The sequence below is a fragment of the Vespula pensylvanica genome, chromosome 17, assembly GCF_014466175.1.
Source record: "Vespula pensylvanica isolate Volc-1 chromosome 17, ASM1446617v1, whole genome shotgun sequence".
Taxonomy (NCBI): domain Eukaryota; kingdom Metazoa; phylum Arthropoda; class Insecta; order Hymenoptera; family Vespidae; genus Vespula; species Vespula pensylvanica.
In genome coordinates this window covers 1,943,030-1,970,810 of record NC_057701.1, presented here as the reverse complement: position 1 = coordinate 1,970,810, position 27,781 = coordinate 1,943,030, and the positions used below count along the sequence as shown (strand labels likewise).

General features: G+C 27.3%; 6 protein-coding genes and 1 long non-coding RNA gene across 8 annotated transcripts in view; 4 read left to right on the top strand and 3 right to left on the bottom strand.

Moving 5' to 3' along the window:
• The first annotated feature begins 1,035 nt into the window (after positions 1 to 1,035).
• On the top strand, positions 1,036 to 5,165 carry LOC122635096 (ero1-like protein). The gene is made up of 8 exons (XM_043824903.1): positions 1,036 to 1,543; positions 2,204 to 2,407; positions 2,523 to 2,680; positions 2,787 to 2,972; positions 3,048 to 3,094; positions 3,185 to 3,533; positions 3,615 to 3,908; positions 3,996 to 5,165. Exons 1-8 carry the CDS (start codon positions 1,397 to 1,399, stop codon positions 4,045 to 4,047), a joined length of 1,437 nt encoding a protein of 478 aa, XP_043680838.1. The 5' UTR covers positions 1,036 to 1,396; the 3' UTR covers positions 4,048 to 5,165.
• A 151-nt stretch (positions 5,166 to 5,316) lies between these two features.
• LOC122635126 (threonine aspartase 1-like) lies at positions 5,317 to 7,828 on the bottom strand. Its single transcript, XM_043824966.1, has 9 exons — positions 7,667 to 7,828; positions 7,488 to 7,555; positions 7,140 to 7,411; positions 6,984 to 7,063; positions 6,844 to 6,911; positions 6,638 to 6,754; positions 6,283 to 6,463; positions 6,054 to 6,205; positions 5,317 to 5,979 (listed from the first exon to the last, which is right to left on the bottom strand). Exons 1-9 carry the CDS (start codon positions 7,704 to 7,706, stop codon positions 5,905 to 5,907), a joined length of 1,053 nt encoding a protein of 350 aa, XP_043680901.1. The 5' UTR covers positions 7,707 to 7,828; the 3' UTR covers positions 5,317 to 5,904.
• Positions 7,829 to 8,435: 607 nt separating this feature from the next.
• On the top strand, positions 8,436 to 10,556 carry LOC122635045. The gene is made up of 4 exons (XR_006328551.1): positions 8,436 to 8,549; positions 8,622 to 8,779; positions 8,881 to 9,283; positions 10,163 to 10,556. It is a non-coding gene; the product is annotated as an uncharacterized LOC122635045 (long non-coding RNA).
• A 1,124-nt stretch (positions 10,557 to 11,680) lies between these two features.
• Positions 11,681 to 19,928, bottom strand: LOC122635044 (endoribonuclease Dcr-1). Its single transcript, XM_043824788.1, has 23 exons — positions 19,639 to 19,928; positions 19,416 to 19,531; positions 19,129 to 19,282; positions 18,720 to 19,015; positions 18,281 to 18,643; positions 18,051 to 18,205; positions 17,751 to 17,974; positions 17,467 to 17,650; positions 17,193 to 17,371; positions 16,817 to 16,968; positions 16,601 to 16,742; positions 16,258 to 16,488; positions 16,012 to 16,191; positions 15,738 to 15,951; positions 15,412 to 15,593; positions 15,152 to 15,330; positions 14,816 to 15,069; positions 13,554 to 14,749; positions 12,914 to 13,486; positions 12,607 to 12,838; positions 12,321 to 12,541; positions 12,063 to 12,228; positions 11,681 to 11,997 (listed from the first exon to the last, which is right to left on the bottom strand). The coding sequence occupies exons 1-23, from the start codon at positions 19,696 to 19,698 to the stop codon at positions 11,750 to 11,752; spliced, it is 5,901 nt and encodes a 1,966-aa protein (XP_043680723.1). The 5' UTR covers positions 19,699 to 19,928; the 3' UTR covers positions 11,681 to 11,749.
• Positions 19,929 to 20,208: 280 nt separating this feature from the next.
• LOC122635082 (protein arginine methyltransferase NDUFAF7, mitochondrial) lies at positions 20,209 to 21,982 on the top strand. Its single transcript, XM_043824868.1, has 5 exons — positions 20,209 to 20,616; positions 20,708 to 20,815; positions 20,894 to 21,181; positions 21,260 to 21,376; positions 21,468 to 21,982. Exons 1-5 carry the CDS (start codon positions 20,296 to 20,298, stop codon positions 21,975 to 21,977), a joined length of 1,344 nt encoding a protein of 447 aa, XP_043680803.1. The 5' UTR covers positions 20,209 to 20,295; the 3' UTR covers positions 21,978 to 21,982.
• LOC122635081 (CWF19-like protein 2) lies at positions 21,974 to 25,371 on the bottom strand. Of its 2 annotated transcripts, XM_043824866.1 has the most exons (12): positions 25,325 to 25,371; positions 25,015 to 25,207; positions 24,796 to 24,936; positions 24,275 to 24,691; positions 23,700 to 24,197; positions 23,519 to 23,627; positions 23,301 to 23,440; positions 23,160 to 23,225; positions 22,781 to 23,086; positions 22,545 to 22,700; positions 22,289 to 22,471; positions 21,974 to 22,167 (listed from the first exon to the last, which is right to left on the bottom strand). In XM_043824866.1, exons 3-12 carry the CDS (start codon positions 24,928 to 24,930, stop codon positions 22,042 to 22,044), a joined length of 2,136 nt encoding a protein of 711 aa, XP_043680801.1. In that variant the 5' UTR covers positions 24,931 to 24,936; positions 25,015 to 25,207; positions 25,325 to 25,371; the 3' UTR covers positions 21,974 to 22,041. The 2 variants fall into 2 exon arrangements, with proteins under 2 accessions (XP_043680801.1, XP_043680800.1); XM_043824865.1 differs by lacking the exon at positions 25,325 to 25,371 and having other exon boundaries at positions 25,015 to 25,225.
• A 176-nt stretch (positions 25,372 to 25,547) lies between these two features.
• The window catches only part of LOC122635232, a 13,859-nt gene continuing 11,625 nt past the window's right edge, over positions 25,548 to 27,781 (top strand). Inside the window, exons 1-3 of the mRNA XM_043825192.1 lie at positions 25,548 to 25,910; positions 27,240 to 27,407; positions 27,486 to 27,605. Coding sequence (XP_043681127.1) covers positions 27,264 to 27,407; positions 27,486 to 27,605 — 264 coding nt within the window. The 5' untranslated portion in view covers positions 25,548 to 25,910; positions 27,240 to 27,263. The remainder of the gene's footprint in view (positions 25,911 to 27,239; positions 27,408 to 27,485; positions 27,606 to 27,781) is intronic.

Sequence of the window (27,781 nt, the reverse complement as noted above, 5' to 3'; positions counted from 1 at the left end):
ATCTGATATCAATTCAAATGATGACACATTGTAAAATATCATAAATTAAATAACAATGACCTTGATAATAATGATATTGCGATTCATCTGATTGGTACGGTCATACTAGCATTTGTTATTTATATTTAATTGTCGAAAAGCTCATGCTTTCTCTCTCTCTCTCTCTCTCTCTCTCTCTCTCTCTCTCTCTCTCTCTCTCTCCTTTCTCTCCTTCTTAGTTCTATAAGATTAATGTAAAACAGTTGATACGATCTAATAATAATATAAAATATTTTATATACAGATTGAAGTGATTATTGGCAAAGATCGTGCCAATCAACATAATCTTTGAAAGTCAATTTTATATTTAACTTGGCTTAACACCTCGTCGAATATACATATAAATACATATATGTATATATACATTTCTTGTACATTCTATATTCAAATCTTAAGAAACACGCAGATCGTTAAAAAATTATTATTAGTTGGGGAAGGAGTTTCGAATTATACGACAAGTAGATAAGCGTATATATACGTCGAGTAACGTGGCACAAATGATTCGAACGAATTGCTACGAAAAGATATATTGAGAGAATTCGACGGATAGGATACGAACACGTATTCGAACAGCTAACCTAATGTACTTTTTCGAAGAAATGGTGGGGATAATAACGCAAATATGTTTTTCTACATCTTTAACATCGTCGTTACCCACTGTATACGATGATATTTATTATTATTTTTTTCGACATTTTCACGAGAAATATTGTCAGTGATATAAAAAATAGAAAAATAAATTGGACGGAATAGTGTATTGATTCGTATCGATCGTTTCCGTGCTTTAATCGTGTTGACCTTCCTAAATCAGGTCCGCCCGCTTTTCCCCCTCTTCCCGTACCACTTCGTCATATCTACTACTTCGCTTCGTTACCTCCCACCATTTCTTTTCTCTCTCTCTCTCTCCTTCCCCCTCTCTCTCTCTCTCTCTCGCTCTGCCTCCTTCTCTCTCTCTTTCTCTCGCTCTGCCTCCTTCTCTCTCTCTCTCTCTCTCTCGTTCTGCCTTCTGCTTTCTCTCTCTCTCTCTCTCCTCATCTTCATTATCGGTTATCGGTCTCTCTCTTTTTGACAGCACGCGACTAATCAGCGTGGAAAAGCATCGGATTCGGTGACACGTTCTCGGCGCGTTCGCTCGAAATTTCGTGCCCCGTTAAATCTCTTAGCTGTTAATCGTCACGTAGACTCTGTCCGAATAGGAATCATGATTTTCCGATATCAAAGATCAAGTGATTATAATCTACCGTAGTCGTCGTCGTCGTCGTCGTCGTCATCGTCGTCGTCGTTCGACCGATGTGAAAAAAAGGAAAGAAAGGGAGGTATACGTCAATGCTGTTCGTCCGTACCGTTAGAACGCATAATGGAAATAACGAAGTTGAACTTTTCCACGGAAACCATGCTATTCTCGACATTATTTTTTCTAATTATATTAACAAGCTTTAACGTCAACGTCAATGGCAATTATTTTGGAACTAATGCACATAAAGACGATCAGTGTTTTTGCAAGGTAAATCGTATATAAAACAAAAAAGAATATATATGTGTGTATATGTAAAAAATTACGTTGAACTTCGAATCACGAATTCATTGTTAAAAGGTGCGATTAAAGAAACTACATTCATAACCTATTAGATACGTTAATGACTAAGAAGAGATTATTTTTACGTGATATCATATGTTCTTTTATATCTTCAGTTTCTCTTTTCTTTCTTTCTTTTTTTTTTTATTCCTAACATGTTTCTCTGTCACAGTTCTTGTCTGCGGTTTATTGTTTAAGATATTTCAATCGTGTGTGGTTATATCTAAGCGGCATTTCCAACTTGTTTGTAAAATGACATTTGATAAAAATTTGCTTTATTTTCCATATCTCGCTCGTATATATGATAGTAGATTTTACTTCGATAAATATTTTAAAATAATGCGATATATATATGTGTATGTATATATATATGTATGTACGATGTGTGTATATATATATATATATATATGTATATATAAAACAATGGACAATAAAAATCTACTTACACAAATTGATATAAATACATTAAAAGTATATAAGATTGGTTTTGTTACGACTTGTTTTTAAATATTCTATTCAATAATGTCAATAATTAATCATTTTGAATATTAGATAATTTCAATGTTATTATTATCATTTTTGTTTCAGTTAAAGGGATCGATTGATGATTGTAGCTGTAATGTTGATACAGTGGATTATTTTAACAATGTAAAAATATATCCTAGATTGCAAAGTCTTTTACTAAGAGATTATTTTAGATTTTACAAAGTAAATTTAAAGCAAGAATGTCCTTTTTGGGCTGATGACAGTAAATGTGCTATACGTTATTGTCATGTACAACCTTGTCATGATGTAAGCAGCTTATATTTTAATTAATCCAATTACATCTTATTATTTTATATAAATTATAAATAATAAGTCCATATGTAACATGAATAAGAAAATTCTATTCTGTTATTTGTCATAGGATGATATTCCAGAAGGATTAAAAGGAGAAATTCCAAGAAATTTACATTTTAACGAAAGTCCTGCAGATAAATATAAATTATCTCTACAACTAGCAAATTGTAATCAAAATGCGAAAGATCATAATATGGAGTTGGGTTATCTAAATACCACTATTAGGTAATATAAATAAATTATATTAATTTGAATATACATATATATAATTATCATTATATATATGTAATTACTAATATTTGAAATAAACAAACATCCAATTTTTATTTAGTTCAGAAAATTATAAAGAATTTGAACGTTGGCAACAATATGATGATGCTCAAGATAATTTTTGTGTGAAAGAATCTAGTCCTGGTGAATATGTAGATCTTTTACTTAATCCTGAGAGATACACAGGATATAAAGGACCAAGTGCGCATAGAATATGGCGAAGTATTTATATGGAAAATTGTTTTAGGTATACATTCATGACAAGTTTATTTCTTTGATAGAATTTTATCTGTTTACTATTCCTTTCATATCTTTGTTTTAGACCTAAAAATTCTCCTCATAATTTTATACAATCTTCTAAGATAAATGGTATGTTTTTTGCTTGTTTGGTATTTACATTTAATTTTATATGTAATGTTTCTTTATAAACACCTATTTAAATTGTTCTATATATTATAGGAATGTGTTTAGAAAAGAGAGTTTTCTATCGTGTTATATCAGGCTTGCATGCAAGTATTAATATTCATTTATGTTCAAAATATCTATTATCTTCACAAGATTGCTTAAATATTGTATCAAGTGCAAAATGGGGCCCTAATCTGTCAGAATTACAAAGGCGATTTTCGTCTGAAACAACTGGTGGTGAAGGACCTAATTGGTTGAAAAATTTATATTTTATTTATTTACTTGAATTAAGGGCTCTCGCTAAAGCTGCACCTTACTTAAAAAGAGAAGAATATTATACTGGTAACGACGTGGACGACAAAGATACTCGTCTAGCTATAAACGATGTCCTACAAATTGTTCAGTTAGTTTTCTAAATATAACATTTGTTTTTTCACGAAATCTATAAAGTCAAATACAAATCATTATACACGTATCATTTTAGATCGTTTCCTGAACATTTTAATGAAACAGTCATGTTTTCTGGAGGTACTCATGCACAGATATTAAAAGAAGAATTCAGGCAACATTTTAGAAATATTTCACGCATAATGGATTGTGTTGGATGTGATAAATGTAAACTGTGGGGTAAATTGCAAATACAAGGTTTAGGAACAGCATTAAAAATTCTGTTCTCTGGGAAATTTGATAAATGGGAGCCGACCCTTCATAATTTTACTAGAAAGCAATTCTTCTTAGAAAGAAGCGAAATCGTAGCTCTTATTAATGGATTTGGAAGGTAAAATTTATAATGTGGTATCTCATATAAAATTGATATATGGATATTTTATATGTATATATACATATTTTTTGTATTTTTTTTTAGATTATCAGAAAGTATATTTGAATTGGATAAATTTCGACAAATGATGAGATAGCATAGCAATAATTAGGTAATGATTTTTTTAAGTACTACGGCAAGACACATCACATTATTTAATTAGCTTTCCATGGAAATAACTATGTTGTAAGATTTATGAATTGTTACAATTGTTTTTCACACTCGTATATCTTTATTAACATTGAATATGAAATCGCAATAGAAGTTATTCAGATTTCTGTGTAAATAATCTTCTGTTAATCTTATATTTGAAGCAAGAAAAAGAAAAGTAGTTAGTGTATTATTATAACTTTAGATATAAAAGTACAATTGTTTAAATGCTCAATATTTCTACATGACAATTTTACAAAGATAAATATATATCCATCTGTCCTTGTAGTTTCTATTCATAAAGTTGATTTCATTGCGATTTCATTTTAAAGTTAAACTCTGTCTGTGATAAATATCTACTATATAACACATATATTTCTGTAATAATTTCTTTATAATTTATCCTGAAGAATTCATATTTCAAAAATCTTCCTATACTTTTACAACAAGTTATAATATGACAATTACGTTAGCAATTTTTTTATATTATACTATTTTCAAATATAGTAAATTATGTTGTAAAGAAAATGACCAATATTTGTAACATTGACATTTTGATTATTGAAATGGAGAACTAATGTAAGACATGCAAGTACTTCATTGGCTTTGAAAATATGTACAACAAAAATAATTTATTTTTAAAGATACATTTATATTTATTAAAAAATAATAAATGGTATTCTAGTTTTATATATATATATCTATATACATATATACAAACATATACAGATTTCTTTGAAGTAGTATCTACATTTTATACATTTTTCTTGATCTTTTTTACATCTAAATAATTAACATTTATGACTTATATATGATTGTAGATATGTATTAAGAATATTAGTGCAGTATATCATCTTCCTTTTAAAATCGTTTCTATGTCCTTCAGTAAAGTCAATTATAAAAGTACCTTGCAATGATTATTGTTTGTAACTTGTACAACGATTTTACGCAATTAGAATTGCGATCCTTAATACGTCATTGTATCGAATAATTATCATATAAAATGTACATTAACATTGCTGATGTAAAGAACATGTAATAAGCCATTATAATTACATTATCGAATATATATACTATATATATATATATATATACACATATATATAACGAGTTTTTTTTAAATAAACACATTTCTACATATCTTTTCAAATAAAAATTTAAATTAATGTAATACAGAAATACACAATTAATTAATTACTTAATATGACTATAATAATAAATAATGAATGAGGATTAATTTTTTTATAATTAAATATAGCTAATTAGTTCGATAGTATCTATGTCGAAGATCTTGTCGCAAATAATATCAATTTCCCATGTTTCGTTACGTGGAAATTGTTGCGCATTGAGATCCTATTTTTCATAAAATATAAATAGATATAAACTAATATATTATTTAAGGTAAGATATAATATTTTTATAATATTATTAATAAAATCCTGATTATCAATAATGCAGATGTCAGCCATCTTGGATTCTATTAGCAATAACCAATAGGAACTTCTAACCTTTTAGTATATTCTTAATAAATAGATGGCAGCACTGTGTTTCATTTATCATATCAAGTATACATTTTTTATATACAAAATTCCGTAAATCAATCAATGCTCTACAAAACATGATGTACTTTAATATTAACTGCTCAGTTTTCTATATAAAATGTATTTTCAAAGAAAAGTACAAATTTCTTACGTATATAATATTATAAATTATCATATATGTTTTTTCATTTTTTTTCTTATCAGATAAAAGTTTTATGTTTAATAAAATATGTTCTTGTACTCTAATAAAAATTTTGATTTTTTTACATACGAAAACAAACGCCTTCGACTACTGCTTTTTTTCCAACTTCAAGTGTAGGTAAAACTGACATATGACTCTAAAATAAAACATTTATGTGTTATATATAATGGTTAATATTTTCTGAAGAAAACAATATTTTTTATTTATTACTATTGATGTCCGTTCATTAGAATTCATGTAGCCTATGATCATTGAATTAGTAGAATAACTCCAAAGAAAATCGCCAAGTTTTTCCTGTGGTGAATATCGAATTGCTATAACTCCACCTAATTTCTTTTCAAGTCCATCTAAGAATCTAGATTCTAAAAAATAATCAATTTTGTTAAAATATATATCATTAACATTAAAAACTATTAATACGTTTAACCGTAGTTTTAACCTATAAAATTAGTTTTCATAGCTTGATGCAAGCTAGTTGTTGGACAGGATGTATTTACAATTGCTTCTGCTATTGATCTTGCAAGTGTAGTACGAATAAGATGTTCTCCACACCCTGATGTACTTGTACCAACTGAATACTCATCCTTAGATGCCCAAGTACCACATCCCCATACACCCGCCTAAAAAGAATTAGGCTAAGAGCTAAAATAGTAAAACATGTAATATAATTTCCTGATTAATAAAATAGCAAAAGTAATGAGATGATTACAATTGTATCAAATATTAAATGAAATTATTGAAAATTATTATAAAATTTTTATAAATTATCAGTCAGTCAATTATTAGTTACATACTTGACCTACTCTTCCTGGATATTTAAGAATGATACCACCACTAGAACAAGCTGATGCTATATTTCCATTTTTATCTACACATATTGCACCCACAGTATCCATTCGCCTTTTAGCATACTGCAAGAGTAAAATAAAGTTTTTACAATCTTAAAATAATGAAGTATTTATCATTCTTTTTCTCTTTTTTATTATAATACTATCAATACCTTATGAACTTCATCGTCACTATTTTCTACTTGTCTTTTATAATACTTATATATTTTTTCTGCTTTTCCTAAAAATAGATGATCACGATCAGTAAAAAATAAAATATTACTGTTACAGTAATATAGTTATTAACACATACTTGATATTAACTGTTCAGGCGATAATATTTGTATACCCATTTCTTGTGCCCATGTATGTGCTCCATGTCCAACCAAAAAACTAATATAAAATTGTTATAATAGGAGTCAATTAATATTGATTAATGATTATAAATAAAAGATTTTTCTAAAGATACCTTGGTGGAATTCTTCCATATCCAATTTTTTTTGATTGCTGTTCGCATAAACGCTTTGCAAGGAAGACAGGATTTTTGATACCACTAACCGCACCTATTGCACCAAACTGTAAATTAGTACCATCCATAACACTAGCATCACATTCTACTGTTCCATTAACTGTAAGGTTAGAACCAAATCCAGCATTTGTTAAAGGTGAATCTTCTAACACAATTGTAGCATTAACCACTGCATCTAATGCACTACCACCAGATTTAATATTTTGTATACCCTAAAATATTTTTTTGATTTATATATAACTAGTAATGATTAATACAAATTTCTAAATAGAGAATTTGAAAACTTACTGCTTTACACGCATCACGACATAATTTTTGATATTTGTCTTTAGTTGAATCGGAATGTTGTCCTGCGCCTATATATGTATATATATATATATACATACACATACATAAAGGAATATAACAAAAAATATTATTCTACAAAATCAAAATTCGTTCACTTATAAAAACTGTGATTAACCTACCCACGTGGACAGCAATGAATCCATGATTAACATTACTCATCACATCAAATCACTATATCAGTCTTTTTTGTCTTTTTTTAAATCTATTTCGATTTTAACTTAAATTAGGGATGTATTCCGTTTTCTAAGATGTTCACACAATACGTTAAATAAATCTTACATGTCTACCAATCTAATAATTTATTTCAGGATTCTTTAGTACAATCTCATTCTTTCGTGTTCAAGAACGTAAGTATAAAATTAACCAATCAGAATCTGTAATATGGAAGAGTGCTCATTCATTGGTTTATTTTATTTCTGATATATTCTAGAATGTATTACGACACATGTATATACATAAACACACACATATATATTAATTAGTCCCTCTTTCTAAACTTGACAACTTTAAGATTAATACTTTTGGAAATTTTAGATTTATTTAAACAATATAAATGCGAAATTAAACAAATTAATATTAACAAGATAATAAATATGATTAAATATTACATGGCCCGGGATATATGTTAAATATAACATAATTCTAAATTTTTTTGTCTTATAATTAAATTCTAAACGGTCATTGGCTACGCTATTGATGATGTCATCAAAATTGAACTTTCGTTTGTTATTGTCTTATTTTGACTTTGTATCTCGACGAGTGAACATTCTCGCAGAATGTCATTTCTATAAGTAATAACGAAGAATTAATACAAGTATATTTTCATATCACTCATTTTTTCAATATTCTATATAACTTCTTTTAGTTTAGATTAAAATTTTGTGGCTACGCATGACGACATAATAATCGAACTTTTGATTAACTTCGATAATTAATTATCGAATCACTTTTGATTTATACTTCGACGAGTGAACATCGAAGATCCCTCAGGATACCTTTCTTGTAAGTAAAAACAAGAGATTAAAACATATATCACACATTTCTTTAACGTTGTATACGATTTATTTATTTTAGACTTAAATTTTGAACCGGCGGTCATTGACTACGCGACGACAACAGAAACAAACCTTCGATAGACTTTCACAATTATTGAATTAGTCTTGATTTATACTCCAACGAGTGAACATCGAAGAGCCTTCAAGATTTTTTATTAGTATCAACGAAGACTTAAAGTAAATATATTTTTCTATTACATATCTTTTGAATAATTTATACAGTTTTTTTTTATAACAACAGTGATATCAATTATTTTGTTTATATTTTTATATTTCAGAACGTCATTGTAATCGCGTGCGTAGCAATGAAGTAATCGAGTATTTGTATCGCTAAAATAAAAATATCGCGAAGTAGAAGCAGTGTTTATTCGTTCGCGTTTCGCGATTTAAAAAATGTTTTCGTATCGACTGCGTGCAATGCAGTCCTTAGAGTCAGTATTTGTTCGCGAAGTTTTTTGCTTTTTTAACAGTTGCACAGACTGTATTTTTAAAAGATAGTAAAGTTTCGCGAAGTAAATTCAGTGACCGTCCGTTAATAAAATGCGAATTAAAATCAGTGCATTATTGAAGAAGATCTTAATCAACTTCCATGTCGACTTATCTCATTTTTAACCAACTACGAATCATCCATCCTCAATTTTGATCTAAATCACGGACGTATTACGCAGAACTTCTCAAGTAGTAAGTAAAATTTTTAATTCCTCCGATCGCTCAATCATATCGAGAACAAAAAGTCCGAATCGGCAGGAGTGATTGGTTGTAATTTAATAAGTAAAAGAGCATTGAGTGATCACTAGTAAATTTCTTCGGAGATTTACTCGTGAATGGTTTTTTATTTTTTGATTTATTTATTAGATCAGGATAGAGTCTTCTTGTTCAAACGCGTTAATTATAATTATTCGAAGTATTAAATATTTCAATATTTATGAAATATTTTGAAATATTTTCTCTCACGAAAATAGTAAAGAGTCGATATTTATAATTTCTAATAAAAAATGAACAAGAAGATATTCGCGATGGATAGTCTCTGAATTACAAGAGAAATTATATAATTTATTTTCTAATAATTAGAATAATCGCTTGTAAGAAGGAGCGTCCAAAGATTTTACATTAGATTTTTAAATGAAGTAAATAATTTTGTTGATAAAAAAAAACGTCTCAATAGAGTCATTGTTTTTGATTGAAAGAATAAAGTCGAGTAGAGTCATTGATGAGAAACAAAGAGACTTGTAGGATCATAGCCCGTACAACCTAGAATAAATTAATCAATTTTTAGTTTGGGATTTTCAGCAATTAATATAGTCGTTTAATTCTCGTTTTTCTTCCCCTGCTCTCTCGATTTTTTGTTTCAGGATGGCTTTAGAGTTGCGTTAGATTTATTAATTTTCTTTTACGTTTTAGAATGAGGACGATTTTAGTTTTTTGATATTACGATAGTTATCGAATATTCTATAGTAGTGGTTATGGCATGAAGCAAAAAAGAGACTATGTACCGAAGAGATCTTCACAAATTGTGGCTTAAGAAAGCAATTTTTTCTTTTACTTTTTTTTATGTTTCAGGTTAAATGATGGAGGAACCGATTATCAAGGAACTGATTATCGTGAAATTAGATTTTTTAAAATATTAAATATAGATACGACCAATCGTGTCCCGAGATGTCTCCATATATAACAATTTCTACTTGAATGAAGTCTGGGTCGGTACAACTCGCAATATAAGTTTCCAGCACTATTGAGTTAATAGTTACGTATAATCACCTTATATTTCTAATATTTGTACAAATAAATAGATTAATATATCAGAATTCTGTAGACAAATGTATATAAAGTATATACATTTTATGTGATTAAAATCAGGATTTTGTCGATTACTTGATGTAAAATAATAATTATTGATGAATATATTTATATTATATTATTACACATTATTTCTATAAAAATCAAAACTAGTTTTTTTTTTTCCACGCTATTTATAAAATAAAATTCTCAAAATTGTTCTTTTTCGTATTAATTATATTTATTATCCTTTATGTATGTATATCGTAAGATAAATACGTACCGTTGATGTATCATATCTATCACGAATTATTGCGATAGACCATTAAAGAAGAATATAAATGTGGGAGAAATAAAGGTTTAAGTTAAACATTTTTTATCACAATTAATAATTATATTATGTGTATATGGGGTATGATTTAACAAGCTTATAGACTGATACAAGAGACATACGGTGGCGACAGCGTCTTGTGATAGGTTGCGCTTGTAGTTTATTTTTTATCCATTACTGTTGTTGACGAGTGATGAGTAGCCTTAATTCTCATTTATTCTTATTCATTGAAGCGCATAACAATATCACATTCGGAACAATGATTCTTGAATAATACTTAATTGACTTTATTGATGACACGACAGGAAATAAAAACATATTGCTATATCTAACTTGTTATTCTTATTATAGCGAGGTATGCACAAATAATACTCGCATAAGATCTCCTTGATTACAAAAATATCTTATGACAAAGCCTGCTTACATCCTCTATAATAAAAGTAATAGTAGTGTAGGGTAATAGAATGATAGTAGTAGTATAGTAGTAATGGCAGCAGATAGTTCGTAAATGCAGACATTTTTTAAGTAGTACAAGTCGATCTTCTTTAATCGCCAAATATTTAAGTAGTACAAGTCGATCTTTCTTATATCGCCAAATATTTAAGTAGTACAAATCGATCTTCCTTATATTGCCAAATATTTAAGTAGTACAAGTCCATCGCCTATTACAGTTAGACATTCTTAAGTAGTACAAGCAAATCGTTCCTATATAGTTAGGTATTTTTTTAGGTAATACAAGAATCATTCTTATGAGGTTGGAAGTTTTAGTACAGGTCAAGCATGCTGAAAAATTAATAGAATAACAATGACCTAGGTTGATAGTACTTGCAACATAACACAACAGTGTATGATTTTGTCGATTATTTTGTTAAAAATAATAATATTTATATAAAGTAATAATTATTAAGTTTTCTTATTACATACTTTAAAGCTTTTTAAATTGATTTAATTTTTATCACATACACATTTATTTATTATTATTATTATTATTATTATTATTGTTGTTATTAATATTATTATTATTATTATTATAAATGACATCAAGGTTTTCCCTTTGGATAATTTTGTATCTTTCTCAATTTTTTTAAAGCACACTTAGCTGCAGTGCACTTGGCAATTCTATAATTTCTTCCGATTCCTTTAAAGGAACCTTTACCAAATACATCCACTGTTACTCTCACTCTGCGCCCATCAGCTAATTTTTCTGGATTGCTAAACTTTGCTGTTTCGGGTTCTAATTCTAGCAATTCTCTAATTGGAGATTTAGGAACATTTGTACTAAATTGTTCTAAAAATAGAAATATCGTGAAGTATCAACACTTTCTTAAGAGGAAATATAATAAAATTACTTACCAATTTCTGATTTCATTATATTATAGTAAACACCCCAAACAGCATCAAGAGACATACCACTGTCCAAATAAATTGCACCAGCTAATGATTCAAAAACATCCCCTAGAGCTTTTGGCACTTCAATGTCTTCAGCTTCTTCGCACTCGTCCTCTCCGATCAAGTAATACTATTCATGAGAAAACATATTATTTAAATCATAAATATAAGTAATATAATATCAATTAAATTTTATTGAAAGTGTTGAAAAGAATTATATACCTCTTCGCTAATAGAGTGTCCATTTTCTTCTTGAATTCTCACAAAGCGATTTATTACAATACTTAAACCAGGAGAGAGATGACGAAAATATTTATGAAATCCACATCTGACAGCCAATGAAGCAAATATTGTGTTATTTACTAATGCTGATCTTAAATCTGTCAAAGCACCTGGTGAATGTTGTCGAGAATCTTCGTACAAATGCCTTGTTATTAAATAATCTAAAATAAATCATAAAGATTTATGGTACACCATATATTAAATATTATTTCATATTGATAAATACCCAAAACAGCATCTCCAAGAAATTCTAAACGTTGATAACAATCTGTTAATCTGTTTGGCTGATAAGATGCGTGTGTAAATGCTTGTAAAAGATAGCTAACATCATGAAATTTATATCCTATACTTTTCTCTAATTCATCATATCCATCGAGCATCATTTTTAATTCAGACTCTGGATTAGGAATGTAACGAACTAATGGATTTTGTGGTTCTTCTAATTTGCCATATTGAATCTGTTAGATAAATTAAATATGATTTACTACGGTTACTTATTATAAATTATTTAGTTTCTCGGATTTTATACTGACTCGCGTCCAAGTGATTTGGTTATCTTCTTTAATACTTTTGATATAAGGTGTGCTTCCTGGAATATTATCTTCTGGCTCATTTTCTTGTATGACACAAACTTCTTCCGTAGGTAAAACATGAATCCCTAACCAAGCCATAAACAAAAGAGCACCTCTTGGACCACATGCTATTAGATATGCACCAATTAATGCTTCTACACAATCTGCTATACTTTTATCAGGAATACTGTGTTGTGTAATTAAATTATATGGTATGAAACAACGTAAATTATCTATACTATTTGATAATTTACTCTCATTTTTATCGAGTTCATTTTTCATAATACCAAGCTTTTGTTCTGTTTCTTTAACTAGCTGAGTTATTTCAGTTAGATCTACTGTTTGCAAAGTTGGAATGTCAGCTTGGTTCCAAAGAGTAGAAGGTACACCTGATTCAATTAAAGCTTGTTCAAGCTCTTTTGGAACATAATAACAAGGTGGTAACCAATTATCATGTGGTTCAAATTTCGTGGCTATCATACTTTCACCTAACATTTTTCGCCTTCCTAATCTATATAGATTTAAATTGCTAACCTGAAGAATATATTAGATATTAATTAAAGAAAAAAATTTACATTATAACATCAAAGTAATATTTTACCTGTTTTGATCGTAAATGGCTAAGTTTACCTTCATGAATATTATCATAAGTACAATATAAATATGTTGTTATTGCATACTTGAGAAAAGAATCACCAATAGTTTCTAAACGTTCTAAATTAATTCCATCATTAGCATTAGACATAGTTAAAGCTTGTAAAATTAAACTCGGACTTGGTCCTGGATGACCCTTCAATTCTGGTTGAAAATCAAAACTAAAAAGATTATTGTCTCTTAGATACGTTTTTTCTAGTTTCTTGATTTGTTTCTTCGTTGGATGTGCAGCGCAATTTTTATTTAATACTTCTTTAGTAAATGTATCTACAATATTTTCTATATAATCCTTATATATATAAGATTCTTTATTAACTTCGCGTTGAGTACTAAGTATGCTCTTTTTATCAATTATAATCTCAGAATCACAAGATATGAAAGATCCATTTTTCATTATTTCATGTTCATTTAATTTAGAATATTTATAATGTTCTTCTTTGTGCTTTTTAATTAAAGTTTCATCATCTTCCTTTACGAACAACCAAAAATTATCATCTACATTCTTTTCCGTTTCTAACAATTCCAAAATTTTTTTATTTATTTCTTGTTTATTTATATGTTTTTCATCCTCCACAGCTTCAGCTATATTTTCACTCATATAAGAAATTCTTAATCCTCTACTTTCATCATCGGTATCGTCAGATGAATCCATAAAACCATCACTATATGTATCATCAGATTCATAACCATCGAAGTCTGATTCGCAAGCAGGAGATCCATATCTGATGTCGTTCCAAGTAAAATCTTGTTCTAACATAGTAACATTCAAAGGAAATGATTTGATATTATCCGTGTTAAAATCCATGGAATCTGCCGCCATATCATTTGACCAAGTACCAATTTCTAATTCATCATCTTTTAAATTATCTGATAATGTATTTGTTTCATTAGTATCTTTTTCTAAATCACTTAATGGCTGCTCTGTTTTTGTATCATTATTTTTATCAGAAATAATATGATCAGTCTCTAATTTTTCAATTTTAAATTCTTTTGTATTGTCAGTCTCCTTTGTTTGTACATTTTGGCACTTGTTTGTAGTTTGTACAGATTCACTTTTAGATTGTTTAGCTTTCTCAACTTCTTTTGATTTTTTTAATACTTCTGCCAAACTCCATCCAAAGTCTAGTGCTGGCCATTCGAAATCTAAAACAATATTATATAAATATAATAAATGTACAAAAAAAATACTTATATTGTTTTATTACATACCTGAACTTAAATTTGATTTTCCTAAATTAATCATTTGTGCAACTTGACAACGTATTTGATCGGCAAGTAATAATGCATTAATTCTATATAAAATACATGGTAAACAAACTGCTTGTCTCCATAAAGATGCTGGAAATGGATGAATTGCACATAATTCAGCTACAAGAATTTGTTTTTGTTCTAAATTTTCTCTTTTTGCTCGTTTTGTTTCTTCACTACTTGTTGGTAATGCTACACCTTTACGATTCACATATCTAAAATATGTTTTAAAAATAATTAAAAAGTTTATTGATTATATATATATATAAATTGTATAATTTAATTATAAAAATTTACCTGGGAGTTAGAAAATTTAATCTAGCAGATGTATGATCTACATCTAATAAAGGTTGATCTAAATTTTGTATCTGTATATTATATTTCTTTAAATAATATTCTTCAAAAGTACTATAATCATCACCAGGAAACGAAGATTTTGGATTTAAATTTGCACAAATTTCAGCAACATAAAAATACTAAAACAATGAAAAAATATAGTTTTTAAGTAACATACTTAGTATATATTTATTATATATTTTATTAGATTGATAACATACCTGTGGTTGATCTCGACTTCTATACCATGGCATGATTACAGCATCATAGTATTTTGATGCATCAAATTTGAAATTCTTTCTTTCTTCTTCAGGTACTTTAATAGGTGTTGCATTTCGATTATCATAAATACATTCCAAAAAATCCCAATCAATATGAACATCTAATTCTTCATTTGCAGTAGCTATAATCATATAGGAACATATTTTTATTATTTTAAAGAGAAAACAGAAAAGTATAAATTTGGCCTGTAATAGATACCATATTTATACAAGTCATATTTATATGCATTGATATATAATATAAACAAAATGTTTCATATACTTACTCAATCTTATTGGTACAATAATATAAGAATTTTCTGAAGCATGTGGATCAAAAACCATTAAATATTTTTGCAATCTCAACACATTTGTAAAAGTATAATTAAGAAATGTAGCTACTTTTTCTATTTGGACATCGTCTAAAATTACGGTCTGTTTAGATAATTTTAATTTAACATGAACTTCACCAGATCTCGTATAAATCGGAAATGCGCATAGCTAAAATAGAATACAGATAATATTGTTTCAAATTAATAATATTTACATTTAAATTATTACCTTTGGTATTTTTTTAAGTGTGAGAATACCAAAAGCTATAGCTGATTCTTCTGGAGGATATATTCTACGTCCTCTTGTATTTTGTTCTTCTGGTAAAGGACAACTTAGTACCATGCTTATATGATATAGATATGAAGGAACTCCAACTAATGGTTTACAATCTGTTAATGCCTCTGCTGTCTGCAACATATAATTTAATCATTATAAATGTTTTATAAAACTTAATACAAATTATCAAAATAATACCTTTTTGTAATAATATTGTCTACGTTTAGTTGTTCCAGGTCGAGCTTCTGAAAAATCTAATCTACTTTCATCTGGTAAAGCAGGTATTTCAGCATCTTCGGGCTTGGCTTTAAAATTTTCTTTCCCAATAGGTAATAAATTATCATCTATTTCATTTTCTCTATGTAAATCAATACACAATTGCAGTGCAGCCATACGTCTAGCCATAGCTTTATTAGGCATTGGATATGACTAAATTAAAATAAATAAATGTATATATATATATATGTAATTATAAATATATGAAATAAAATTATTTGCTGAAATATTATCTATGATCTATATAAAAAGAAATGTTACACACTGAAATAACATATTTTACTGGTGAATTTATAGGCAGTCGTAAAGAACATGTGTAAGTCATTGGACTCTGTCCATCTAAAAGTTGAACAGACCATTCTGGTGTTAATCTTGTGAAAGTATCACTAGGTAATTTTGCGCAATACCTAGAATGATCAATTTTAAAAATTGTTTTCATAATATTAAAATATAATAAAATAAATCAAAGTAGACATATTACCTGTTTATTAATGAAATAGCAGAATTAAAAGTTACTTTAGGTGCATCATCATTTTCAAGCGGCTTATAATCTGGTATCATAGCAGCATACATATCTGCTTCCTTTTCTTCTTCCTCAGTTGGTTCTTTATTTGAACATTTTGATAATAAAGTCTACAAAACACATTGATGCTCTTCCATTAAAACTTTAAATTTGGATTGACATTGAAATGAATTAAAAATTGATATTAAACTGACGTACATTAATAATCATTAATACATTGAGCATAAAAAAATCAATTTCTTTATTCATATTTTCAATTTCAATCAGAAATTTCAAAATATTTAAATTTGTTTAGACGTTACATTAATAAATACATTTTATTGTTTTTCTATACCTTTTCTATGTATTGGTATTGCGCTAATTGCCAAACACATTCCTTAGATATTTCTTGTGGTACCAATAATATGTGTAATGCATCCACAGCTCTTGCTCTGCTTTTACATTGTACATAGGATTGATAATTTTTTGGGAAGTCATGTCTCATCACAAAATTGCATTTCGGGATATCAATACCTTAAAAAATTAGATTAATTATATTATATGAAAACTTAATGTATATTTTAAGTTTATTGTTAAACAAATAATTATGGTTAATTATAGATACAAACCTTCTTCTAAAATTGAAGTTGCTATCAATAAATTACAGTCATGTATTCTAAATCTTTTCAAAACTTCTTCTTGCTTTCTATGTTCTAGTTCTAAATCTCTACAATAGCCAACTTCATCAGTATTACTTTCAATCATGTAAAGAGGAGAAAGAAAATGTAAATCTTCATCATATTTGCATGCTTCCTGTGTAAAACATGAAATATTAAAAAATCATATTTTACTCTGCATGTGTATGATTTATCCTTGTGACAGAACATCTACAGTATTTGTTTCATAAACATACATTTAATAAGTAAGATAAAACTTTAGCTGTAAATGCTTTATCAACAAAAATTATTCCACATAATAAATCAGGATCTGCAATTCCACGAAAATATCGTTGTGGTCTGTATGGTTTTCTATGATTATCTTCCCCAGTTCTCCAATTATAGTCTGGTTTTTTTATTTGTATATGATTTTCTTTAGGAGTTATTTCTCCATTACTTTTAATATTTTTAGATTCACCATCTGGATATATAATGAATTTTATATGTAATAGAATATTAAACAATAAAACGAGATAGATCAAGAAGTATGTTTTTACCAGTATTTGATTTTGTTTCTGAAGTATTATTATATTTAATATAAAATGGTGTATATGTTTTCAAAATTTGTAAAAGCCGATGAACTTTTGGAGTAGTATAACGATATATCCTTTCCTTTTCAGATAAATGTTCAAATGTATTATCACAAAGAGCTCTGTAATTTATTAGATTATATTACAATATTATGAGATTATATTATGCAATAATTTATATTGTACAATAGTTTTACCTTATTTTAATAAAAACCGATGCAACTAAATTTAATAAGAGATAATGTCTTTCATAAGGAGTCTTCATTTTTAATTTTTCTGTTAGTATTAAAAGAGCTAACGCAGCACGATCTGCACACCATGGTCCAAGAGTTTCTAATATATATAGAAAATCTTGCATCATCTCACGGGGCTTTTCCGTAGGATTAGGTATTTTTTGGATATCCTCAAGAAATTCTTCATTATAAATTTCAGTTGGATCATAGCGATGATCTTGTAAAAAGTGGATAGCATCCAACGCACAATTTTCTAATGTTTCATATAGTTCTCCTTTCTCTCCTTTTTTATATTCTATTATATATTCTTTAGGTTTAGGACTATATCTATTAGCAAGTATATATATATATATATATATATACATGATTATTTACAATTTGACTGTTATTCATAATATCTTACCTGAGTATTGATAATATATCACTAGCTGTTTCAACTTCACATTTAAAAGCGGTTTCTATTTTTTCTATCTCTAGTCCAAGTCTTCCTGGCTCTTGTGTTAAATTAAATAATGGTACAGCTATACCAATTATTCTAGGAATGTTTATACATGTTAAAAAAGTTTGTAAGATAAATCTGAGTTTATTATCATATACAGATTTATGGCACTCATCAACTATGACTAGACTTATCTGATTAGGTAAGATTTTCTTGTCTGATAATAGCAATGCACATGTTTTAGAAGTTGTAACTAATACCTAAAATAAAATATATATAATTATATTATTATATATAAATATATATATTACACATACACACATAAATATATATGTTAATTTAGATAATACAATGTAAAAAGAAAGTATCTTACATGGGAATTTGTGACTTCTTTAGTCAGATCTGTACATGTATCACATAATGATACATTAAGATCTGTTAACTGTTTAATATATGTTGCTTTTAACAAACACTTTTCTTTATCTGATAATATATAAATTATCTGTTTTCCACCTTCCTTCACAGGCCTGAATCAAGAAATAATAATTATCTATTTATGAGTTCATTTGTTTCAATGTAATGAATACTCTCTCTCTCTCTCTCTTTCTTTCTCTCTCTCTCTCTCTCTAACTGATTAATTAATTGTTTCAAGAAATTTACCTTCTATTATTTGTTGCAAATTCTTGAACTAATTTTATAACAATAAAAGTTTGTTCATAATTACTTCCTAAACAAATGATAATATTTTTTTCTTTAGCCTCATAAAGGAGCTCTACCTAAATATCAAAACACATAAAAAAAATAAAAAATTGTGTTCTCCAGTTTTATAAAATATAACATATAATACATCATAGATACCTAAATATTTTTGTATAAAACTCACTTGATATTCTCTAGGAGTAAAAGATTTTATATAAACTTGATCATTCAGTGGAAATGCCATGGAATCTAAAGCCTATTTTCTTTAATATTCAATACACAATAGCAAGTGTTTTCTTCTTTGTAGTGTTTTATTTTAATAAATCTTTTATGTTTGTTCCTTATCTTCGATTTAAAATTTAAGATTAGGCTAGGATCAAGGATATAATAAAAACAGCATAGAAGGAGCATATACAGGTCCTTGCAATGTCGATAACAATGAACTCGTTGAACATTAATAAAATCGTTCTGGGATTCTTTCTTTAAATACGCCATTAAGAGCGGCAAATTTAAACAGATCAATAATAAGAACAATTCAAATTTACAATTGTCTTATTTTACTTCGTTATTTTAATCAAATAAAGATTGTTCGTTTTATTTGCATCTACGATGATGAAAGAGTTTTATTCATAAACAAAACTGAATAGAAAGATTTATGTTTGCTTGATATAAATAAAAATTATATAAAAATAAAATACTATCTATATCGTCCCTAGAGAATTTAATGTTTTTAACGTGATAGTATTGGCTGTGATTAACTGTGAAGAACCGTTGTAATTCCTTATAATTATTAATTTTTTTTTTATTATTGACACAACAACAACAATACAACAGCACAAAAATGACAAAAATTCTACGTATATTAAATAGAACACTTATAAATCATGAATTAACTAATATATTAATGAGACAAAATCTTAGATCTATGATAAATTTACCAAACCATTGTTACTCATCTGAAAGTTCTGATGTTAAGATTAAGAAATCAACTTTGTATCGTCAGTTGTATTCTAAAATTATGACTTGTGGACCATTATCTGTCGCAGAATATATGAAAGAAATTTTAACTCATCCATATGTTGGTTATTACATGAACAAAGATGTTTTTGGTCTTAAAGGAGATTTCATTACTTCACCAGAAATATCTCAACTTTTTGGAGAAGTATGTAGTTTTTGTTAAGTTATTTCTTTTTTTTTTTTTTTTTTTTTTTTTTTATATGATATTCATTATTTAAAGATTATATGATTTTTAGATATTAGCTGTTTGGATTATTAATGAATGGATTAAGATCTCTAAAGATCCTTTTCAGCTTGTTGAGTTGGGTCCAGGAAAGGGAACAATGATACAAGATATTTTACGAGTACATATTTCAAACTATATGTAATTATATAAAAAAAAATAATCTGTACTATTAGTCTTATTAAATATTATTTTTTAGGTATTTAAAAAGTTAACATTTATTAACAAAACATCTGTTCATTTGGTAGAAATTAGTCCTGCTTTATCTACAATTCAAGCACAGAATCTATGTACATATATAGAAGAAAATAATCCTGCTGACTGTAAAACACAAACACAAAAAAATTCAATAGGTCATTATAAAAAAGGTATTACAGAAGATGGTGTAGAAGTATATTGGTATTATTCAGTTACTGATATTCCTAAAAAGTTCAGTGTGTTTCTTGCACATGAATTTTTTGATGCACTACCAATACATAAGTTTCAGGTACTTGAAATAGAAAGAAAGTGTATCACTTTTTGTTGTAACTATATCATGCATATGGTTGTTGCAATAAAATTTTAGAAAACAGATCAAGGCTGGAGTGAAGTCTTAGTGGATGTGATTCCAGGAATAGAGGAAGAGAAATTTCGTTATGTATTATCTAAAGGGTCATCTCCTGCAGCTCAAGTTTATATATCTGTACATTTTAATTTATATATTTTACCCATTTATTTATTTGATACTATATACATATATTTATTTATACTATATACAACTGGTTATTTTTCAGGAAAATGAATCAAGAGATCATGTTGAAATAAGTCCTCAAACTTTAGTTATAACAGATTATATATCATCATTTTTAGTGGAATGTGGAGGTTTTGCTTTAATCATTGATTATGGTCACATTGGTGATAAAACAGATACCTTTCGTGCTTTTCGAAAGCACCAACTGTATGATCCCTTACTAAATCCAGGTTCAGCTGACTTAACTGCAGATGTTGATTTTTCATTAATACAAAAAATAGCACAAAAAGATAACAGAATAATATCTTTTGGTCCAATAAGTCAAAAAATATTTTTGAAAAATCTTGGAATCGATGTAAGATTGGAAATAATTTTAAAAAATTCAACTGATGTTGAGAAGGAACATATTCTGTCAGGGTATCATATGATAATGGATACTGATAAGATGGGAGAACGTTTTAAAGTGTTAGCATTGTTTCCATATATTTTAAGTAAATACATGGACACATGGTTTGTCAATGGATTTAAACAAGGAAATAATGATCAGAATTAACAAAAGATACTTTTCACTTATTTTTTAACATAATTACATTCTTATAAAATTTATGTACAATTTATTAATGTTTATATTTGTCCCATATTTTCTTAAAATCTAAAACTTTTTCTCTTTGTTGTTCAAAGGTTTCCCTTTTTGGTTTTCTCCATAAATTATGATCTAAATCTAATATTCCACCAATTATTTCCTACAATAAAAAAAGAAAAAAAGAAAAAAAGAAAAAAAAAAGACAAACAAATTATATAAAGTGAAAAAAATTAATATGCAATATATTTTTCTGATGAATCATAAAAAGAGTATTGATTTACCTCTGCAAAATTGGTAGGGAACATGCGTTCATCTTCGATTACATGCGCATATCCATCATTATTTCCAAATTGCACCATAAAATATGGTAATCCATTCGGTATCGCTCTACGTAAATCCTTATTTCGTAAATCAACAATTTTTTTGTTGATAGCCCATTCAGTTTCGCATTCTAATAGAGCTTTCTATAAATAATATTAATTAATAAAAGTATTGTTACAAATCTTTTTGCCTTATCAGAAAAGTACAATTTCTTACTTTGAAATATATAGGTGCTAAATCTGCACTTTCATCAGGTAATGGAACACATTCCAATTTCATGTGTGGGAATTTATGACGATTCTTATATATTTCAAAAAATATTGGAGTTCGTTTAGAATCCATAAACATATTGATTAAAGTTTGTTTGAAAATCTAAAAAAAAAAAAAAGATCTATTAAGGAAAGAAAGTCTTTAATGGTATAAAAAACCGATTAAAAATCATTTAAGTATACCTTCATTTTTTCCCAAATATCTTCATCTAATTGTAATTGGCAAGATATATGTTGTAAAGGTGTTAATACACAATGTCCAGTTACCAATGATACTCTGGTTGGAAGGCTAAGACAAATGTGTGAATCCATAGTAATGATCATGTGCTTTATCATATTTTTGGATTCTATACACCACGAACACCCTTCCAAACTTTTTGATATCCTTTTATGTTCTTTAATCGCTTTTGCTTTATCTCGATCATCTTGTCTACTGTCTGTATCTACTCGTGCAATTTGTTCTTCAAATATATCATTCATATCCATATTCTAAAAATGAAAATTGTGTAAAAATATAATTCCATTTATTTTATATCTAAAATTATTATCTAGAATTATGTACCTTCGACGCAATTTTAACAAATGTGGCATTATCATCATCCGCGGAACGTCCCTTTTCACGCTGGAACTAATATATATAATTTTAATATTTCTATGTCTAGAATTTATATATAAATTAATTCAATAATTTTATAAGTCTTACAAGTTGCTGCAAAGAATATTTATCGTCATCACCGTAGTAACGAATTCGTTCACCAGAAACATGTGTCTCTACATTCTTATTCTTTTTAGATTTAGTTGAAGATTCTGGTTGACATCTTGGTTGTATAGGTCTTGTAACACCTATCAAATAAAATTTGGGATTAGAATAAAACATAAGAAATATATTAAGATCTAATATATGTTTAACATTATTTGTACCTTTTGAATCAGTTCTTGAAAGAATGACATTTTCTGTTTTAGATTTGTCTACTTGCTTAGAATGTTCTCTTGCTTTTTCTAATTGTTCCTTTAAACGATCTGCTAATTCCTAAAAAATAAATACTTTGTTAAAATCTATATTCTATATTATCTATAAGATGAATGTAATAATTTTTTATACATTATCACCCATTAATTCAGCTTTTACAATTTTTGCTCCCAATTTATTCATTTCTTCTTTGGTTAAAATGCCATTTGATTGAGTACTTGCATCAAACACTTCGTTGTCCTTTTCAGAAATTTCTTCACTAACTGTTTCTACATTTGATTCTAATTGATTTTTATTTTTACCACTATCTTTTTGCCAATTTCTTACACGATGCGAATTTGATTTATTTAAAGTTGACGTATAATGATGATCTACATGATCATCTGTAGGTCTTTTATAATTTGGTTTACGCGATGGTTTATCAGATCTATGAGATTCATATTTTTGTTCACGATCCCGATTTCTTGATTTATACCAAGAATGATCTTGTTCTGATTCTCTGTACCTATTAGAGTATTTATTATGATAATTTCTTTCATAAGGCATATGACTTTGTTGCAAATTCTTTTGATTATATTTAGAGCACGATTGTTCAGCTTCTGCTATCATCGCATTTATAGTTTCTAGAGACTATATAAGCAAATAAATATTAAATGTTAGTTAAAGATGTAAGATATATTTTCATATAAAGTTTTCAATAAACTTACACCCCATCTTTCAGCAGCTATTTCTTCTAAAGACTTTCCTTCTTCTAAAGCTTGTTCTTTTGCACGTTGTAATGATCTTTTTAACCAAACAGGATCCATTACTTTTTTATTGAATGATTTTTTAGGTTCATTTTCAGGTAAACCAGTACCACCATCTTTCCAATATGGATTTAATTCTTTACTACTTTGTCCTGGCTTATCAAGAATCGAAGAATTATTATTATCTTTTTTCTGTAATTCATGCTTATTACTTTGTATATCAGATCTAGATATACATGGAAATAAATTGCCAAGGGTCATCCATTCATCTCTTTTAACAGGTTCTTTCTCAGTATTATCAGAAGTAGTATTTTGTGTAGATTGTATAGTTTCAATAGTTTTCTCAACCCAAACTACATTATCACTGTCAGTACTACTCTAAAATATAATATTACATACATATATATATATACACAAAAGTTACACAAATTTCGAACAGTATCAAGATGATAAAAATAGGAATGTTTTGAATTAATATCTACATCACTTGAAGTAGAGGTACTACGTTTCTTCTTCTTCTTCTTACTCTTTTTTTTTTCTTTTTTATTGTGTTTCCTTTTTTTATTTTCTAAACTTTTATGTGACTTTCTACAAGGAGATGATTCATCAGATACCATATTGACCTACAAATAATTTTATTTACATATTTAATTTATAGTTTATGAACAATATAAAAAATGTACTTAAATATATATACATACCACTTAAATAAAATATTTAGATTAGAAAACACGTATTAGACATGTAAGTACAATAAATTATATTTATCCATCACTTCTCCATTGACTGTGCGCAACATATATGGCGCTAACATTCGGCGCGACATATGCGGTAAAAAAGAGAACTAACTTGCACATCATGGTACCTTAACCCTTCTTCTCATTTATTAAATATCTACACATATATATTACAGCACTTTTTTGTGAATAAATATAAATCTATAAGCCGATATTATTATATTATACGAATTAAATAACAAATAGTTATTTCTTAACAAATATTTATACTTACTATATAAATAATTTCTCGAGCAATAGAAAAATTCCTTCAAAACATATAAACGTTTTTTTACATTTGTTACTTGTATTATCTTCTTCTGCATTCGTCTAAAATAATATATAAATCAGTAAACAATAAATCAGTAATATTGAATTCGTCAAAAAGTAATCGCGTTTTTTTTTTTTTTTGTAATAAATATACTTCAGTACATACTATATATATATTTTGAAACGTAACTAATTTCATTCTAAATCGGAAAAATTCATTATGTAACTTGATAGCTGATAAGTTCAAGCTTCTCTTAGAAAAAGAAAGTGCGCGATTTTGTTTGTTTGGTATCAACGTTAAATTAAATTTCCGAAAAGGAAAAAACTGTGCAGGTTCAAAAAAACTTGTGTGATATGTGTAATACAAGTGCTTTAAAATTACGTTAGTTGATTTGATAAATTTCGGAACGGTGATTTTAATTTCGAGAATATATCATGCTCAAGAAGACCAATCGAAGTTGAAGAAGAAAATGATTCCTTTTTGAAAGGTACGATAACAGGCAATAAAAAATGGATCGTTTACAACAACGTCGAAAGAAAAAGTTTATAAGGTAAGATGAATTTTATGAAAGCATTTAAAAACAGATTTTTATCGAAGAAAGGTTATACTGTCGTGGTACGGTTTGATTTGATTTTGTAATTTATTAATTGCAAAATATATTTTGTAATTTAGATTTTGCTTTAATTTGGGTGTGTACTGTCATCGATTGGATAAATTACGCGATCAAACAGAGTCATAATATGATTTTATGCTTAAATAAAATATTGAATCATTATTTTGAATGTTGAAAAAAAAGTTTAGAAATGGCGCGAAAAGTCTATAGATTTGAAAATTCTTCTAAAGAGAAAATACGAAAAGTTTAGTATAATTTAGATAGATAATTATAATTATCAATAATTCATAATGCTCTAATTAGTAAATTAATAATGAATATATGCATAATCTCCTTATAATTATAAAATACAGTTATTAAATATTTAATATAAATATCCTACAATTAGATATACAATATATAATGAATGTTTTCCAACAACTTGTAATTATTTAAGATCTTGACATATCCTCCAATGGAATATATATATATATATATATATATATATATATATATAAAAAGATAGTATTAGGATTATATTAAAATGATAAATGTACAGGACACAAAAAGTTTGAATAAAATATTTTTTATGATAGATTTTTTAATGTGTATTTTTAATGTGTTTTTACGTTAAATTCATTAATATACAAACGTGTATGTAAAAAAATAAGAATGGAAGACATATAATTCCATCATTAATGAATTGCAATTGTAATAAAAAAGTAATTAATAAGTTATTCTATAAATAATAATCCTTACGATATAAACAATTATTTATTATCACAATATATACGATTATTTCTATCACACAAATACGATTGAGAAATTTCACGATAATAAAAAATCGAATAAAATCATTGAATAAAACTTTCGATTTCTTTTTCCCGTATGATCCGTATCTAATGGAAAAGTAACGTGAAATAGTTACTATAATAAAATTATAGTTGTCAAAGATAAGAGTAACCGTAGGTATATAATACTGTAGGTCTTGAGTATCGAGTCAGTTAAATAATGAACCGACGATACATACTCGTTCTTATAAATTCTATATGTTTGACACCAAGAAAATTACATACTCTCGATCTCTAGTAACTTTTGTTCTTTAAAAACATATCTTACCTATGTGCCAAGAACATTTGATGAATGATTGATATATGAATGATTACTCCCTTCTCTTTGATTCTATATAATCATATTTTCGGATAAACGTAGCTCTTTGATTATTTTATGTTGACTTTCTCAATAAGAGAAAAAACTTTTCCCTTCTTCCTGGTTCGATTATTTCAGAATGCTTTGTGCTTTTGAAACACTATGGACTTTTTCGATCACCCTTACTACAAGCTCAACAAAAGACTATTATTACTTGTAGGACAATGGCCATATCAGGAATCCAGTGAACGTCGTTTTCGCATTTTCATTGTGTCCTTCTCATTATTCAGTTTTCTTTTTACACAGGTAATAACACTAAATCTCTTGATATAGTGTCTCTCTGTGTGTATTCATTAAATTCCGATTACATACTATTAGCTATAGATATTCTTGTTTTTTACTTGTAACGGAGATATCGAAATTATTATCGAATCTATGGCACCTGTATCTGCAGTAATGGTTGGCATCATTAAATACTATACTCTCCAATTTAACAGAGATAAAGTAAGTTTTCTTTTTTTTTTTTTTTCTTTTTTTATATGAAATTTTCTTGAATTATTTCACTATATTACTTCAATATTAATTTTTTTTTTCTCGACTGTGTCTTCTACGCGTTCATTTTTTTTTATTACAAATGTATTATCATTAAAAAATAATCTACATTTTAATTTGAAGATCAT

Excerpts from the sequence above, each read along its gene's own strand:
- LOC122635082 (XM_043824868.1), top strand. The coding sequence starts at position 20,296 with ATGACAAAAATTCTACGTATATTAAATAGAACACTTATAAATCATGAA. Across the intron at positions 20,617-20,707 it reads TATCTCAACTTTTTGGAGAA|ATATTAGCTGTTTGGATTAT; the intron begins GTATGTAGTTTT and ends TATGATTTTTAG. Across the intron at positions 21,377-21,467 it reads CAGCTCAAGTTTATATATCT|GAAAATGAATCAAGAGATCA; the intron begins GTACATTTTAAT and ends GTTATTTTTCAG.
- LOC122635044 (XM_043824788.1), bottom strand. The coding sequence starts at position 19,698 with ATGGCATTTCCACTGAATGATCAAGTTTATATAAAATCTTTTACTCCT. Across the intron at positions 17,372-17,466 it reads AACTTCAATTTTAGAAGAAG|GTATTGATATCCCGAAATGC; the intron begins GTTTGTATCTAT and ends TAATTTTTTAAG. Across the intron at positions 12,229-12,320 it reads GACACTCTATTAGCGAAGAG|TATTACTTGATCGGAGAGGA; the intron begins GTATATAATTCT and ends TCTCATGAATAG.
- LOC122635126 (XM_043824966.1), bottom strand. The coding sequence starts at position 7,706 with ATGAGTAATGTTAATCATGGATTCATTGCTGTCCACGTGG. Across the intron at positions 7,064-7,139 it reads TATGGAAGAATTCCACCAAG|TTTTTTGGTTGGACATGGAG; the intron begins GTATCTTTAGAA and ends ATTTTATATTAG. Across the intron at positions 6,755-6,843 it reads GTGACGATGAAGTTCATAAG|TATGCTAAAAGGCGAATGGA; the intron begins GTATTGATAGTA and ends TTACTCTTGCAG.
- LOC122635096 (XM_043824903.1), top strand. The coding sequence starts at position 1,397 with ATGGAAATAACGAAGTTGAACTTTTCCACGGAAACCATGCTATTCTCG. Across the intron at positions 1,544-2,203 it reads ACGATCAGTGTTTTTGCAAG|TTAAAGGGATCGATTGATGA; the intron begins GTAAATCGTATA and ends TTTTTGTTTCAG. Across the intron at positions 2,681-2,786 it reads TATCTAAATACCACTATTAG|TTCAGAAAATTATAAAGAAT; the intron begins GTAATATAAATA and ends ATTTTTATTTAG.
- LOC122635081 (XM_043824866.1), bottom strand. The coding sequence starts at position 24,930 with ATGGTATCTGATGAATCATCTCCTTGTAGAAAGTCACATAAAAGTTTA. Across the intron at positions 23,628-23,699 it reads CTGAATTAATGGGTGATAAT|GAATTAGCAGATCGTTTAAA; the intron begins GTATAAAAAATT and ends TTTATTTTTTAG. Across the intron at positions 23,226-23,300 it reads AATATTCTTTGCAGCAACTT|TTCCAGCGTGAAAAGGGACG; the intron begins GTAAGACTTATA and ends TATATATATTAG.